At 43.5% G+C, this 17,242-nt stretch overlaps 1 protein-coding gene across 1 annotated transcript; it reads right to left on the reverse strand.

The window, feature by feature from the left end:
* Positions 1-4,318: 4,318 nt before the first annotated feature.
* Positions 4,319-16,698, reverse strand: LOC143339445 (vesicular glutamate transporter 1-like). Its single transcript, XM_076760677.1, has 13 exons — positions 16,212-16,698; positions 11,328-11,580; positions 10,268-10,386; positions 10,067-10,181; positions 9,869-9,956; positions 9,451-9,537; positions 8,910-9,046; positions 8,582-8,731; positions 8,289-8,421; positions 7,549-7,659; positions 7,204-7,331; positions 6,637-6,706; positions 4,319-6,462 (listed from the first exon to the last, which is right to left on the reverse strand). Exons 1-13 carry the CDS (start codon positions 16,271-16,273, stop codon positions 6,173-6,175), a joined length of 1,743 nt encoding a protein of 580 aa, XP_076616792.1. The 5' UTR covers positions 16,274-16,698; the 3' UTR covers positions 4,319-6,172.
* Positions 16,699-17,242: the final 544 nt, after the last annotated feature.

Here is a 17,242-nt window from a genome sequence, read left to right on the forward strand (position 1 = left end):
AATATTTATTTGTCAGTATTTAATTATGTGGAATATTCTGTAAAATGTAAATTGCCATCAGGTCTTACCAGAATAGAAACTTATTCATTTTGTCAAACAGTCAAAAACTATGTTGTCTCCAATGAAAGTAAGCAAAGCCTCACACGCAGTCAAGCTGTCAGGTGAATAAGTGGTACTATAAGTTAGTTGATCTTCAGTCATTTGACTGTCAACTAGTTTGTCCAACCCTGACACTCCATACAGAATGCTTCTACTAACAGCATTAGCCATTTATTCTTCTTATGTGTTTAGCAGCATGATGAAACATTTTAAAAATCAGCTTTCAGAGATGGGAAGAGGGTGAGCAAGTCCATGTTTTTCAAGCAAAAAATGTATTTTCCTTGTCAACACCTTTTATGTTTTATTGCTTGTACACGTAAGAAATGTCATAATATTGTATAGATTCCACTTTTGCATTAAAATGTAAAAGCACTTTATTTTCCAGTGTGTATGCTGACCAGGTATCAGCTTAATTTGCAGTAGTTTAAGAGAGAGCTTGATTCCTGTTGTATGTCCTGTTAATGTGCTGAAATAAGTACATTTTGATTACATTTTTTTGTTTTGTTTTATCAGTACGAGTGCTTCATCACAAAATGCATGTTTAGATGAAATTAACCTCCGTAAGCTTTTCTATGTTCAGCTAATTTATGCCAATGAAAGTTCAAGGATCAGAGGTCATTACAACACGGGGATAATCTTGCTAAATGATGACAATCGAGGTCAAACAAGTCGACAAAACTGGTCGACAGTCCTCAGAAAGGTAAGGTTAGGTCGGCCACTTCAAAACCAAGACCAGCAAACCCAGTTCAACTTGTGGGGAATATCGTTGGCCATGAGCAGAAACAATGGCAAAACATGGTTTACAGTTTTGAGAGCTGTGTATGGCACTGGCAATGTATACCCTTACTGCCTCCTACGACTTCCTTTGTACAAGTATTGGACAATATTTTTTCTAGAAATAAAGTTTTAAAAGGCTGTGGTGTTACATTTGAGGACTGTGTAATGTTGAATGGAGGAGACGAAGCGAGCCGGTTGTATTATGGGTTGTTTGTAGCCTTGTTTGCTTGCGAGCTTTTAGCCTTCGTCTGACATTCCTCGCCACACTGTCAGTGGTGAACTAAGTACATTTACTCAAATGCTGTACTCAAGTTGCACCGAGGGTACTTTCCTCGAGTATTCCCATTTTCTGCTCCTTCCTGTTTCTACTGACTACATTTCAGGGGCAAATATTGTTCTTTTAAAGTCCACTACATTTATTTATATTAACTTCAGTTATTTTAGAGGTTCAGATTAATAATATAAAATAGAATAAACAAATAAATTCTGATGTAATATTATGGATAAGGCAATGATTCACAGGCTGCCCAGCAGTAGTCTGTACACTGTAAAAAAAAAAATTAAAATTAAAAGCTCCACTGTTATCAGCTGCAGCATTAAAATAATATAGATATTTTGTTTTTTGGACTATTCATATTTTAAACGCAGGAGTTTACCTGATGGCTGATGCCGTTTTACGGCCACAGAGAGAAACTCCTTACAGGAGGAGAGCCTGAAAGGACTTTAACAACAAACACTGTCATGTACAGAAGGCTGAGGTATTTACCAGAGGGCAGAAGATCAGGCAAAGTTGGAGAAAACGAGAAGTCCATCCAACAGAAAACGCTGGAGAGTCTTGAGTGCTGTGAAGAACAATCTGGCACTGAGTGAGGGTGGGAGAGCAGCTTAAGTAGTGCACTGATTGCTATGAGCCTCAGGTGTGCGATCAGGTGAGCAGGCAGGTGGGTGTGGCTAAGTGTGGAAATGGACTGACAGCACAGGTGAGCAGATGAGAAGACATGGCAGATGATAGCTGTGTCCCAATTCAGGGGCTGCATCCTTCGGAGGATGGATTTGAAGGCCGCTTACGTCATAACGCTGCGCGAAGGCTGTCCCAATTCGTCCAAATTCGAAGGATCCTCCAAATGCAGCCGACAAATGCGTCCTCCTTTTCCCTGTATTTGGAGGATGCGTCGCTACTATCCTTCACGGCCTCCCATATCCCAAGATGCTTTGCGCACCGATTGTTTTTTTTAATAATGGCGACCTGTTGATATGAGGAGCTCAGTTAACAGTCAGCCTTATTAAAACTCTTCACTTACAAATGTTACAAGCTCGCATGTCCACTAATATCTTATTTTGGGTGAATACTCGATTGTGATTGGCTGCAGTAGTAAAAAGTGTTGTAGGACAACTATAAAAAAGTTCCGGTCAAATAGCCTGATTGTTCTAAATTATTGCGCTGGCTCAAACGCTAGTTGGTAACCGTGGCAACAGAAACTCAGAACATACGTTATTTCACAGTTTATTTATCACAGCGGCAAGACAGTAGACAACATGAGTGATTTTATAGTTTCCTTTAACCACATTTAATGATCAGAGTGAATGGTGGATAATATTTCTTGCAATAAAAACGATTTAGGAAGCTATCTGCGGACTTTGAGTCTTTGAAACAAAATTTGGCATCATCCTCTGGACACACACAAGCGGTAAGAGGTGCACTTGCCCTCTGAAACGATACTTTGTATCACGTAACATAACGTTAAGCAATCATGTCACTTCCCTCCTCTGATTAGGTCTAATATAACAGTTGCGCCGACCAAGCTGCAGGTTCTGTGGCCAGAGCCGGTTACCTTGGCAACGCGTCACAACGAGCGATATTAAATAGTCCACTCAGCCGCGTCTTGTGAAAAACTTACGATGTTAACGGTAAAAAAAAAAAACCCAACATTAACGTATTAATAATTGATTTAATAGTTATTTCTTTCTTAAGTGACCATGGTATATGCGGGATAATGCCCTTCGAGGTGTCCATTATCAGAAATGAATGGACGACGCGGAGGCGTGAACCGTCCGACGCGAAGCTGTGAAGATATTCACATCAGGTGAATTTGTAAGTTGTATAATAGGCTACATTTCGCGCCTCTTACAAGCGATAGGAGCTGTACGGGCGCATCTCTGCACCCCGTACGTGTGTTTTTCCCGGGTTAGGAGGGAAGAAGTTATGACGTCGTGACGCAATCAGGACACGCTCCGAAGGCTAGACCGTCCCATTTACCGATAGTTGATGCGGCCGACGGAGGATCCTCCGCAGGACCCAGCCTACAGAGACCGCGTAGGCTGGGTCCTCCGAAGGATGCAGCCCCTGAATTGGGACACACCTATCGTCACAGTACCTTATACTGTGACAAATATAATGTTTCCAACAGGGAAGCAAAACCCCCTGTGCTCACTGTGGGGAGTACTCACCTTTCTGTAGGGGCTTTTTGACCCAAGGTCCTCATGTCCTGAAACCCTGCAGAGGAGTGGGACCCACTGTCTCATAGCCCTTAGGAATCAAATTGTGAATCTAGTCATTGAGCCAGCAGAAGAGCCCTGAGCTTATGTGTCGGGGCAAACGAAGAGGCCGTCAGGCTTGCTGTGCATCTCACTCATGGGACACATGGTGTGCAGGCGCCTCTCCCCCTTGTTTTCGTGCGGTAAGAAGACCCTCAGGTGAATAACTATAGGCCTGAAGGTGCAAGCACTCCACCAGGATCATTAGTTTGTTTGCCCTCTTCAGGCCTCACATTCACTTGAGGTTACGGCCTTCCACATCCACTTTTGTCCGGTGGTATCTTCGCAGGTGTATCTGTAGCCCTGTAACCGCAGGCCGAGTTGGCCCCCGTTCTTTTCTCACTGCTGAGTTCAACAGGAAGATGAACAGTGGTGTGTGGGAGTCTACCGCCTGATTGGGTGGTGAGTCAAAGATCTCTCTCAGGGTGTCAAGGCAGAGCCTCGATGGAGTTAGCCAACCAAATTTGTTAGAATGACCCACATACTCATAGAACTGGATTTACATTCAAGTAACTACGTCTTTCACTGGCAGATGGATGCAGAATAATCCCATTGATTTTAGAGATCAGAGCAGGACAGTGAGGGTGAAGCCCTCAGTGCTTTTTGCTAGCTGAGGAGAACGGATGCGTTCCTTGCTCTGGCGCCATCAAAATCTATTTTTCTTCTCCTTAATTTCCATGCTCTTATACTTAAGCTCAGTGATCGATGCGCTGTCTCGAGAGGAGTACAGCATAATGGGTAACATGAAACCACTGTATCCCAAGGTTTACAGACTTACATTGTTAGTGCCTGAATGGAGCAAAGGAAAGTGGGCTCAAAAAGACAGAACAGGTGCTGTAATACAAAAAAAATAAAGACTGATTAAAAGGTAACACGCAGCTGTAATCACCTATTTTTTAACAAGACACTTTATGCACTGCCGAATACCAAACATTAAAACCTAAAACCTAAAAACAGGAGCAATGCAGAGGCATTCACTGCCAAGAATATCTGTAATTATTGTACAGGAATTAACACCTCTAGGTTTTATTATGCTATATGTTCCACATGTACATGACTTTTACATATACAGTTTTAGTTTCAAATCCAGAACAAAACTTTTTAACAAGAAATGAATGAAAAATGACAAAAACAGTAAAAACCCTAACATTTCATAACTGATCTATCAGTAACCCCACTCAGTGAAACAGTGTCAGCCAAAGTGACACCGTTCATGATCTAACACAGGGATATTTCTTCATCTTTAACCTTCATTCTGGGGCTAGCTAGATACATGACAACATCTACCAACGAAAACAAATAAAACAAACTGCTCATGTACAGTGAAATGACTTTGTTTTCTTGTCCGTTATCGGCCTTTTATTTTTCGATTGGTCTTTAGTTTACTGATCATTTAACTTACCTTCAGCTTGCTGTGCTCTAAAATAAAGCAAAGGGTAACGAAAGTCCATCTTTAAATGAGATTGGCTGCTTTTAACTATGACATATGCTACATACTAACTGGCACCGCACGGCAGCTTCGGCTCACTGGTTTTTGAGCTTTTGCCGCTGTGACAGAGCAGCAGCAGAGACCTGCATGTGTCGGGCTTCTTCGGTTATGTGGTGACAGCAAAGTGCTTTACCTGATGTTAACACTTATAGTATGAATCGCCTGAACACAACAGTGACATGATAGAGTAACATTAATGAAGCACAGGCTACCTGTAAAGAATATTTAACAAAATTCACATGTTGGAGTTTGAGGAAGAGATAAAAGTGGCTCGAAACTAAGAACCTAATATGATATAGGACTGTTATTACCCTGGATAATGTCTTTCCTTCATGTCCTATATGAGGCATTTTTATCCCTCAGTTTGTCAGCAGGCAGACAGGTTCGAGGCCTTGCACATAAAACATTCTTGCATGAGGAAATTAAAATGCTACAGCTGCAAATGTCAGTATGGGCTATTTAGACGTCACAGAGAGCTGTGCACAGTAATATTTGCAGGTGCTCAATTACTTTGTCAGTAGAGGAGTAAACCAATACTACAGAGCAAAAATATTTTGTTGTATTGGCACAAGTAACATGCTTTTTCTTAAAAGTGTGCACATTAAGGACAAAACTTAACATTGTTTTTAGGAAAAAAAGAAAAAAAAAAAAGCTTTGATAATGTGTGAAAACCTCGTAGCTCCATTTCAGTGATTTCCCGTTTTGACTTCAGTGGACGTGCAAATGCTACAACCATTCATGAATGAAACTTTTTTTAAAACCAATTAAACTCGACAGGTTTCCACCCAACAGCAGAAATGCGCTTGTGACCAATGTGCACCAAGAGATATGTAGTCTTGAATGATCAAATACAAGTGAGAGGCATACAAATGAAATCCCAATCCTGTCAGATAATATAGAAATTCCTACAGTTATTACAGTGAATAAACATCAAAGAAAGCCACGCCAGGCCTAAAACACAGCCCTCCTCCAAGAGCGATTGCAGGGAGGCCTAAAACACTCTGACTTAGATTGCCTGTCACACAAGGTACACAGCTGCAATCACACACAAACACACATTTTACATTTACTAATGCTGTCTTCCCCTTCACTGTTGTGTCTCTTGGAATTCAGTCCAGTTACAGTAACACAGTCAGGCTTGCTGAAAATGGTCCCCACCTGCATCACTTTTCCGATCCACACTTCCAAAGTTCTCCAGGCCATCATGTGAAACTCCACGCTGTTGATGTACTGTTTCTGCCTCACTGAAGGCTGCGGGGGACGCTGCTGGTTTTATGTGAACTCTCGGTCCCCCTCTCCTCCATAAAGGTAATTATTGGTTCCGGCTGGTTGGACATACTCCTCAGTTTTGTCCCAGTCTGAGACCCAGCCTCCTCCTCCCATGCCTCCGCCTCCGTTGGGATCCGCTCCCTGGTTCGTGGCTCCGTAGCCTGCTCCGCCACTTGTGCGATACAGCTCCTCCGTCTCGTTTGCAAGCTCATCCTCATCCAGGATGCCGCATTTCTCATCGCTCAGCTGCTCTGGCTCCGCCCAAGCTTGCTTCTCTCCTGATGCGAAGAGGCCTGCAGCGGAGACACAGACAAGATCAGAGTTTATTTTACACAGAGAAGGGGCGAACCCAAGCTGCAGAAGACTACACGAAGAGCAGTGCAGAGATTGTTGCATACTTAAACAGTGCAATTCTCAGGTTATGGAAGAATGAGTGGAGGCAGAAATTAAGAGGGGAATATACACACCATAGAATATAACACCTCCGTAATGAACGAGTGAGGCGATAAGGAACACACCCTGCCACTCCTCCCGTGTCTATCAAAGGATGATGAGAGGAAAAAAAGAGGAAGAGAGATTATAAGCAGGGAAAAAGTGGCTTTTTTTACTTTCCATGACCAGTTTCAGGTAGGAAGATATTCATGCATTAAAACAAACCAATCAAAGCGTGAACGCTCTGGAGACCTTTGCTGTGGTCAGTGATACTTGTGACTGGAACTGCGAAAGAGTCTGCATGTCTAGTGGCTACAGTACATGTGCTGAGTGCTGTTCTTGTCTGTTGAGCTACTCTCAAATTATCAGACGTGCAAAATGGCACTTTCTGAGGAAGTGATACCTCCGCTGTTATTTCACACGGATGAAACATTTTCCATGATCAAACTCAGTTGGCGGTGCACTGTTCATGCGTAAAATGAGGCAATCTGACATGCATGTGTGCTCAATAATCCATGGTTAAAAGAGAAAAGCCCTTCAGACAACAAAATAGGAACAGAAATGTGATTTAGAGTGCATTTTACGACATAATAAGTTCTCACCTTGTGCTTCGTCATGGCACCGACTATAAGTGGGCAAACCATACCGGACAAAGTGCCCACACCATTGGAAATACCCATGAGGATACTAGCATAGCGTGGTGCAATATCCAGATGGTTGACATTGAAACCTTATGAGGAAGGGTAAATACAATATTAGCACATAAATGATAGGAAATAGGAAATATCCACAAGCCCTACAAAGTCTACTGAATATTTGTGGCTAAAAGCTGATGTGGATTTTTGATACAGCTGGATTTTTGATACAGATTGGGGCAATGTTGATGCGTGTAACAAAATGTGTGCAGAACAGTTATTTTTAAAAGAAGAATAAAAACATTGTTTCACCGGAAATGGCAAAGCCAGAGAAACCCACAGCCAGGACCAGGAATGTAATGGCAACACCTTTTGTATGAGAGAAGCCCACCACCAGCAGCAGGGTTGCCTCCATCCCAAACCCTGATGTAGACAAGTGAAACAGCACAGACAAGAGCAAAGAATTATTTTCACGCGTTAATCGAAAACACGGTGGTGTCTCAATGCAACATGCTTATATAAGTCAACTGAAGGCCATTTTCTCAGTTTCACAGTTCCCTCTTTTCGTAGAATGCTGTTGACTGAGCAGTACCCCTGCAACCATCCCACAAAGTCATATGAACACTGTATGCTTCCTCATTTCACTTTGCTATTGATTTTTCTCTGTAGTTCAAAAATAGCCAACGGAAGCAGAGTGTCTGTTTTACACTGAGTCATCATTTCCCTAATGCGGCTAATGTTTTTTTCACACCAGCTTATTAAACACTGTAGTTAAACCCATAACTAGCCACTGTGCAGTTTCCCTGGTTCACAGGACTAAACCAGCCTTCTGACTAAGTGAGAGACTGCTCAGAAAAATGAGTAATCATATCCAGAGAAGGCTGTCATTTTAGATCAGACTTTGACCATGTGGCTACAGTTTTGACCTCTCGAGAGAAAAAGACCTGCTACATAGGCACAGCCAGTCAGCTATGTTGCTTGTATTGTACATCTCTGTGTTCCCCTTTCTGCAATTCTAATTTTGCCTTCCCTTCATTTTGGCCCTTTCTTACCTCCACAGTTCATAAGTTTCCTGACATTCGTGGTGGTCATGATATGGTTGGAGCGCAGATAATCAGCAATCTGGCCTCCGATGGGCACTATAATGGTCATGACGAGGTGGGGAAGTGCAGAAACTATGCCCACCTATATGAGAGGGAAAAAAATATTTTTAGGTAACGGATCTGAGAATCTCTAGACAGTCACCAGAACGAACCTGGAAAGCAGACTTTCCTTTGCAATATTATGTTATTGTACATAGAGGAACTGTTGCTCATAACCCAAGGTCCACATCAGTTTCTGTTACCTTGCTAATCTCGAACCCAAACACCTCCTCGAAGTACGCAGGCTGGCTGATGAGAAGCAAATAGAAGGTCCAGCTTCTGCAGAAGTTTGCCACAATGATGGCGTACACTGGCATGGACGTAAAGAAGGCCCTCCATGGTGTGTTGAATTTCTGTCCCAGAAAAATGTGTTTTACTCATACTTGCCTTTGTTTATTTATCTCTACACAAATAAAAAAAGCACCAATTCTTCACATTTGCTTGAAGTGACAGGGCATGACTCATGTGACTGTCAGCCAGTGTGTGAGTTTGAATCATATCGTTCTCGAGAAATCTTCTCCACGCACTGACCGTTATTGATTGTTGAGATGACTCGCCAATGCTGTCCTCGATGTATTTCCTCTCCTCCTCAGTGATGGTGGGATGGGCTGCTGGACTTTCGTAAGACACCAGGAACCAGAAGCAGTACCACATGACTCCAAAACTTCCTGTGGGGAGGGAGGAAGACAGGCAGGCAGGCAGGCAGGGAAGAGAGAAGGAATAATGTCAGCGTCAAAGCTGGAAAGATCAAAAAGAACAAGCTGCAAAGTCGACGTCTTGACTGTAGCCGCTGCCTGGTTACAGACTGGGATTTAACGTTGAATTCACACATAACGGGTGAGGTTTTTTTCTGCTCCTCGTATTCATGGTGCTGGCCCTTTGCAGCCCTCTTGTCTGTTCAGTTTCAGTGTGTCAGCATCGAGTGCGCCGTGTGACAGATGAGTTCACACAGTTACTGGAATCAGCGTTCTGATGTACTGTCTGTACTGCTCTCACACACCAACTGATGACTGTTCTCTGTTGTCATGTTTTTAACAATCACCTCCAGCCTTAAGGGTCAAGGGTCTCTTACCGTAGACATAGAAGACAGATGACCACCCTGAGTACTGGACTAGGATTCCAGCTAAGGGCATGGCAATCACAGCACCAGCATAAGAACCTAGAAAAACGAGAAACATTGTGTTTTCTCAGCAAATTGTACCAAACATGTGTCTTCAAATTATGTTTCAAAACCTAAACTTATTCTATTTCCTGTCATATATGATGAAGACAAGCAGCAACTCTTCACATTTGAGAAGCTGGAACTAACAATTGTTTGTCATTTTTGCTTGAAAAATAATGTTTAATCGCTCATCAAAATAAGTTGCTTATTTTTATTTTTTTTTAAATCAACTAATTACCCAGCAGCCGTGCAACCAATGTATCTTAAAGTGATAATGAGCATCCATTGTAGCTATAGTGAGCAGCAGGTACAGTGAGGATGGACTCACCGCAAAAGGCCGTCGTGGCCAGGCGACTTCTTTCAAGAGGCGGTGCCCATTTTGCCCAAATACCATGACAGGCCGGATATGAAACCCCCTGTTGGAATGAGAAGAAAGACTATGATAAATGTCCTGAATAAAACGGAAATAGAAATCTTCCTCTTTGCCCATATCCTGCGTTTAAGAGGAAGCTACAGAATTACGCACCTCCACAAGTCCTTGAAACACCCTCACAATGATAACACAGCCAAAATGCATCCGCGCTGCTGTAGGGATGAGCATATTCAGGCAAGATGTGGCCACTATGGCAAAGCCAAACACTCTGGAGGAGGAAAGGAAGACACCTTCAGTATGTATAAACGGATGTGCAGTTTTCCGTTGCATGCCATAATCAGAGGACTAACAGACCTGTTTGCTGCAAACTTTTGACAGATGAACCCTCCTGGGATTTGGGTCACTATGTATCCCCAGAAGAAGGAGCCGTGGATCATTCCCACTGTTTCTGGATCCCAGTCAAACTGAGCTTTCTGTTTGGACAAGCAAATGTGGAAAACATTTTCAATCGGTGCAAATACTTAATACAATAATGCACTGAGGTGAGGTTTTATCTGTTAGTGCCTAATACTAGTCATTAGGTTCATTGGTTAAAATGCTGCTTCTGGCTGTAACATTTAGAGACAAATTTTGTGAGGACCCAGCCCTTTGACCTTCCCATTTCCTTCCGTGGTGAGGCAGCTGCGTTCACAAGATCACGCAGGTCCAGAATCTATCTTGCCAAGCCGCAAATTACACACTTGTAGCCAAACCACAGTGGTTTGAACCTTTCAGCATCATATGAGGAACTTCTGGCAGCTACAGGCGGCCGTGGTTTAGGTGTAACCACAGCGCCACTATTTGTTGAAAAATGATCATGGCAGCTCCTCGGGAGGTTAGTGTCAATGCTGTTATAGCATCAGTTATATCAGAACTGGAGAGTATTTTTTCCTTGAAAGAAGACCAAAGACTGGCTTTGGCAAGTGTCCTACATTATATGGCTGGTTGATCTGATTGGTTGAAGTTTGCCAATGATGACAGACAGATGGTTCATCCAATCACCGGCCAAGTATTTTTTGAAAGTGCCTGCCCTTTAAGTTTTGACACTGAACAGAAAGAGCTTTTCCCAAACTCATGCAATAATAGAAGCAGACCATTAAAATTTGGTTATATATTGCAGCATCAAGATTTCCCTTAATTGGAATTAAGGAGCCTAGCTCAAATCATAAAAAACAGCCCCAGACAAAAAGTACAAAATTGTACACATACTTTTGGCCAATAGTGTGTGTTCAGTCAACACTTATCTCATACATAAATAATAATAATAATAAATAATAGAGACACAGTAATATTTGTTGTTGACCATTTCACTTAAAAAAGGGTAAAGGTACCACAAACTCAGACCCCTGTTCCCACCTCATCCGCCGCCACTCACCACTACGACCTCCTTGTTGTCTCTGAAGATGGTGTGGCTGTTGACCATGCTGACGATGGCCACACCCAAGTTACACCGGATCCCAAAGGAGATGCAGAAGCCAATGCCAGAGAGGATGGCGATGATGTAGCGCCTGGGCAGTCCGAAGCATGTGCAGTCCACTATGGGCATCTCTTTCTCCTCCACCAGCTCCGGCCGGCCCTCCGCCGACAGCTCGATGGTCTCGCCATTTTCCTGCTTCTTCTCAAGAGCTCTGCGAGGAAAGGAGCGAATGGAAAATGTAATATGGAAACAATTGTAGTTTAGACTCAAGTCACATGATCTGAAGTGGTTATCTGGGCTGCATCAGTTGAAACATCCCTTTGCTAAGTTGTGTAGCAACCCCTGCCCTTGCTCTGAAGGTCTCGGAGAATGACAGCTTGGCTTGATAAAAGTGCGGTGACGTGGATGTTCAGGCAATCTTCATCACTGTCAATTCGACTGGTAACTCCAGCATCTTAACAAGAGACAGTCAGAGCAGTTGTCTCGTCAGCCGACCACCACTGGAGCTCGCTGACATATGTTTGACTTATCCTGTCTTCTCAAGGTGTTAACACTGTATATTGGGTATTTTTGTATTGCAGACATTCATCTCCTGACAGAACTGGTCGGCAGTGAGGAGTACAGTGTGAGTAAAAGACAAACAGTGCTGACAGAAACTCCTCCTGGTGCTGCTCCCCTTTTGCCTTCCAAGTACTTAACTCCTCTTCCGCTCCTGCCTGTGAGCTGTGTTCTTATGGCTTGCTGAGAAACCCTAAGAAACCATGACCTCTGCCAGCCTCCAGTCTAACAGGCATCAAATATGCATCTAAACGCAGCAGAGCATCTATTAAACATGACATGTGCAATGCTGACTTCTCCGATCAGACTTAAGCCCTTCAGGTTCAGAGCACAGAGCCCTTTTTATATTACAGCTTAATTTATTATACATACTTATGTTTTCTAACCTATATGTAGAAGTTAAAAGCAAATGTCCCTATGGCCTTGGTACGGTAAATGTAATTTACAACCACTGTCAGAGTGCATACAATACACAAGGGTTGATCGTGCTTAAGCAAAATATGTCAACTCAGTTCTGCAGCTTTTAGCCAAAACAAACACCCCACAGTGCAGAGAATGAATAAAGCTTGGACAGGGTTATTTTATAGAGTATTTGACAGCTGGTTGTACAGGATAGAGAGTGATGCAGTTAGAAATGAAGTGGATTATGATCCTTAGAGGACTGAGCCACTAGGCTGCAGCGTTAAGAAGTGCTCACGCAGTGGCTATTGTGAACGTTCAACATGGTGAGGATGAAAATCTCTACCTAGACATCATATAAACATGGAATTTTACAAATATTTAGCAAATGAAATTAAATAGTATGCGCACCACATATGTGTTTAATGGTGAATTAAGCTTATGCACAGTGTAATGCCGTGCCGTTTGCCAATTTTGATGTAGTAGCCAAAGTTAAAATTGCAGGCCACCTGACAGCCCAGAAAGATCACATTACAACAAAATAACTGGCAAAATATCCGTAAAGCTATGAATAAAATGTGCTCAGTATAAACCATCAAGGCCGGTTCCATTTAAAAGCCTTTTATATGTAATTAATGTATATCGACCAGTCAGATCCAGCTATAAGTAATGAGACAAAAGACGTGGACGTAGGAAGCGATCAATAACTTTTTTGGTATATGTGCTGTCTGAGCAGCTTCTACTGGAATAAACGGGCCTCCATGTTTGAATCATCCACTGTTTTATACATCAGTGTGGTAAATGACTGAACAGCAAACAGAACGGGCCTGAAAAGTCTTAAATTGATCTGTAGCGTGGTTAGACGAGCCCCCTAAACTGGTAAACTCCCCTCCCCAGTATGTTGTATCGTTAAATAGTTGGAGGTGTAGAAGTAGTGCAGAGATTTAATCTGATGAAGACCATCAGGGTCGACACACACCCCAAAATCCCTTGTTCATACAAAGATTTGGTGTCAGTCTTACATGGTGCACAGCGGCACGAGCAAGGACATATCACTCTCCACACAAGCCTCTGTGTGGTTGAATGAACCTTGAGAACGAGAATCACAATTCTGAAATTCCAGGGAAAGGAAAGCACTGTCAGCTGATCGCGAAATGTCTTTTTACGGCCATTATCGCAGCTTCATCGGAGTCCATCCTGTGGAGACTGGATACTAATATGACAAAAATTCTTTGAATGTGCTTTTACCTTTTCAAAACACTCAGCTAAAATCTCCAGCAGTAAGCAGACTGGGAAAGAACAGCCACACAGTTATGAAACATACATGCTCTATTAGTTACTGTAAGCAGGGGTTCTAACAGTCTCCGACACTGATCAAGTATTAATGATTCTCACTCTTGAATTATTAATATCTCTGGCTCTTTTGGACTATTTTTGTCTGAGCGGGCCTCTCTCTCTCTTCATTCTTCCTGTCTCCTCTTCATCTTTAACACTGCCTTTTACCGTCAACTCCCCTGACTCACGCACAGTCTCACACAATTCACAACATTTCCTTCATCTTCAACACCAGTTTATTTCCCAGTATCCAGTGGATGTTCACGTGGAGATTTCTTCCTTTGCAACACAATGGCTGAAATGCACGTGCCTGTTTTTCACATTTTTTCCAACCATATAGCTCATCTGCGATCTGCTGCGGTGACTTTTCATGTCAGACCCTGAGTTAAAGAAAATCCGTTGTAATCCTCACAATCTAGCTGACCTTCTCTCTGCCGCGGTCATCACACCACGAGGAAAGGTTGCGGCGCGTCTGTAAACCAATTAAACTCTAAGAAAAATACTTGATTTTGAATCTTGATAACATGTAAGAAAGCTGGATTCACATGAGCCTTTGTGCCAAATGAGTATTCCTGGATCTCCCTTCCAAGTTAATCTCAAGGACAAATGTCAGGGCAGTTCAGCTGCTTGGTTCAGAGTTGAGCCAACAGCTTGGAATCATTGGACAGGAGAGAGTCAAATGACTGGTGTAGATTGAAAGATTGAAAATCGTATCCTCTGATACTGTGGATCATAAGTAATTTAACATGCACATATTTCAGTTTCATACAGTTAAACTGAAGGCAGTTCACTGGGGAAAAGGATTCAGGAATGAGACGCCTGAAGCACACAGAGGATCCAGGCACAGTGTTCATTTATAAATATCTATATATAGATTAGACCTGCAACATTCGCTTGTTTGAGGTTCTGAAATGTGAGATTTGGCAGTTTCTCCTTGTATTAACATTGTCGTGAGTTGAATATTTTTAGGCTTTGGTCAGATGAGACATTTCATGACATCGCCTTGGGATTTTAGGAAATCTTGATGGCCATTTTTAATTGTTCTCTGATGTTATGAGGACCAAATGATTAATTTATTATGAAAATGATTGCAGCTCTAATACACAGTAGATGGCTGCAGGACAGAATTGTGTACAGTGTAATAGTATAGAGTGCTGTTTAATAAGAGGAAAAAAGTCTGCTTTTCTCTCTGTGCTCCAGGTAAGCTCGTTGCGTGCAGAGAGCAGCACCGGGGACCGGGCCGGTGCGCCTTACGCACGGAAGCAAGGTACCGAGGGAGCACCTGAGAGCACGTGCGGAGCGCTCCACGGAAATGAAATCTTATAGGCCGCTGCGGGCTCTGCCGTAGGTCGAGTGGCCTAATCCTGGGCGGCTGTGAGGTGCCCTGAGGAGGACGGGGGGGAGGGGACACAATGACGAGCTACCGGGCTACTTGGAGGTGGAGAGAGGGAGGAGAGAGGTGGCCAAGGTGTACGGCCTGCAGGGATTTACGTGGGCCGACAGCTTGGACGAGCAGAGGCTATTTCTGGAGAGGATTTAAGTGTTTAGACGCTACATCAAATCCCGAGAGAGAGAGAGAGAGAGAGAGAGAGAGAGAGAAGTGGCTATCACCACCTTTTTGCGCTCAGATATCCGCCACTGATCAGACTCCTGACCACCTCACACACCCTTTCTCTGCGGGGATGTCAGGTCACGCAATTTGATTTATTTTTTTTCCCCATTTTTCCCATTACTGAGAATTGGACTGGTTGCAGAGCTGTGGACTTTTCCCAAAACAATTATTCCCTCAGGTGTCTTGTGGATCTAAAATGCCACAAAATAGGATATTTTGTGACATCATGTCCCCAGCCCTTCATCACAGGTTTTTCAAAAGCCTCACTAAGCTCACTGTCCCATAGTGACACAACAGGCCAAAGCCCCCCCCCCCCACCGTCAGAGGCCTGTTTTTACACCACATAGACACACTTTAGCAGATTAAATGGACAAACTTTGTCAAACTTTGTGGTAGAAACTGGAACACACTGATCGTTAAAACCTCTACATAAAACTGAGACAAGGCTTCTGCAATTGGACAATGTGACAGCAGGACAGAAAAAGCCTGCAATAAACGAATCCAGCCATCGATCCAGCGCTTCATCTTACACTTTCGGCCTGAAATGAAACTTAATTCCCTTTATTTGGTCCTCAGAAGCAAAATCATTGAACGTGAGACTTTGACAGGCTCGTGTCAGGTCTCAGAAATGCTTGCATGACTGCAGTCTCTTATAAAGGGATCCGTATGGCAGGGACAGATTCAGTAGCCTAAAGAGGGACAGATGTTGTGCCAGGTCACCCAAACCCGCACTAATCCAGGCCTCTGGACGTATTGATCTTCAAATGAACAGTTTGCTTCTCTTTTAAGACAAATTCTCATTTTAAAACCACGTTTCGGCACCTATAGACCGCCCTCCACAAGCTTAACTTCATCGTAAAAGTTCAACTTTCTGTTTAACACGTGAGGGCAGCCGCTTTCTATGCTTCGGCATTTTGTCCCAGAGAGATTTTACATACCCGTATATTTTCCCGAGAGTCTTGGCTGCCACGACCTTAAACCTGTCCGGCCGGATCTCCATCCTCACCGCTCCAGGATCCGACCAATGTGCAGAGTTGGGGCGCTCCTGGTCGAGCGCACAGCCTTCTCCTCTACCCCCTCCGCCCCGTGATTCTCACTCACACATTAAGAGAGAAAACCTTGATTTGACTTGAACAGCAGACTCCCGAACCCGCGGCTCCACAGATTTAATGAACTTCAACTGCCTCTGTGTAAAATCAACCGAGCAAACATTGTCAGCCACTTTGCCAGAGTCCTGAACGTCCAAAAGAACTTCTGGACATGCTTTGGTGGCCGTGAAGGTTTCGCAGCGCGCCGGAGGCAACTTTCGACAGGGTCCGTGGCCAAACGGCGTCTCTGGCCGTGGTCCTGAAACCAGATTACCGCTGCCTGCGCGCTAATCTCTCCAAGTGTGTGTAGTGAGTGGAAGGTAGCATGTCACTTCCTTCCTCGCAGCCCGGCGTTTTAAGCACCGACTGTTCAAGCAGCGGCTATTCTTGGAGCGCAAGCCTTGAATGGAGGGAGTTGGAGTAAACACCGTCCGATGGAGGCATATTAACAGAGTCCCCAGGTATCTGTAGCGCGGGAGGGGCAGGCTGCTCCCGGGACGCTGTGATGACCCTGGGCTGGACTGGATTCGCCTTTCTTTTAAAGAAAGAGCGGAGGGCTCAGTCTAAGAGGAGAAGGGAAAAAGGACAAGCCGAATTATAAAAAGTTAAAGGTTTTGTGGATTTTTCTTTGTGTCGTCTACAGGAACGATGGCAGAGCTGCCATAGCGCATCACTACTGCAACATCCTTCATATGGGTGTGACAGCTGCTCAATACGTTGAATCTATTGCAGTCATCAGGGACATCTGGATTTGGATAAATCCAGCTTTGCAGAATTTAGAATGAAGCAAATGGCATTATCTACTGTATTGTGATGATGTGTCATTTATTAAAAAGTTCAACAGAAAAATATTGAAATGCAGTTGTAAGTGTGTGCCCACT

This window comes from Chaetodon auriga, chromosome 20, assembly GCF_051107435.1.
Source record: "Chaetodon auriga isolate fChaAug3 chromosome 20, fChaAug3.hap1, whole genome shotgun sequence".
NCBI lineage: Eukaryota > Metazoa > Chordata > Actinopteri > Chaetodontiformes > Chaetodontidae > Chaetodon > Chaetodon auriga.

Coding starts and splice junctions, on each gene's coding strand:
- LOC143339445 (XM_076760677.1), bottom strand. CDS start 16,273: ATGGAGATCCGGCCGGACAGGTTTAAGGTCGTGGCAGCCAAGACTCTC. Junction 8,422..8,581: donor TTGGGTTCGAGATTAGCAAG/GTAACAGAAACT, acceptor CCTCTCATATAG/GTGGGCATAGTTTCTGCACT. Junction 7,332..7,548: donor CTCTGGCTTTGCCATTTCCG/GTGAAACAATGT, acceptor CTTCCTCATAAG/GTTTCAATGTCAACCATCTG.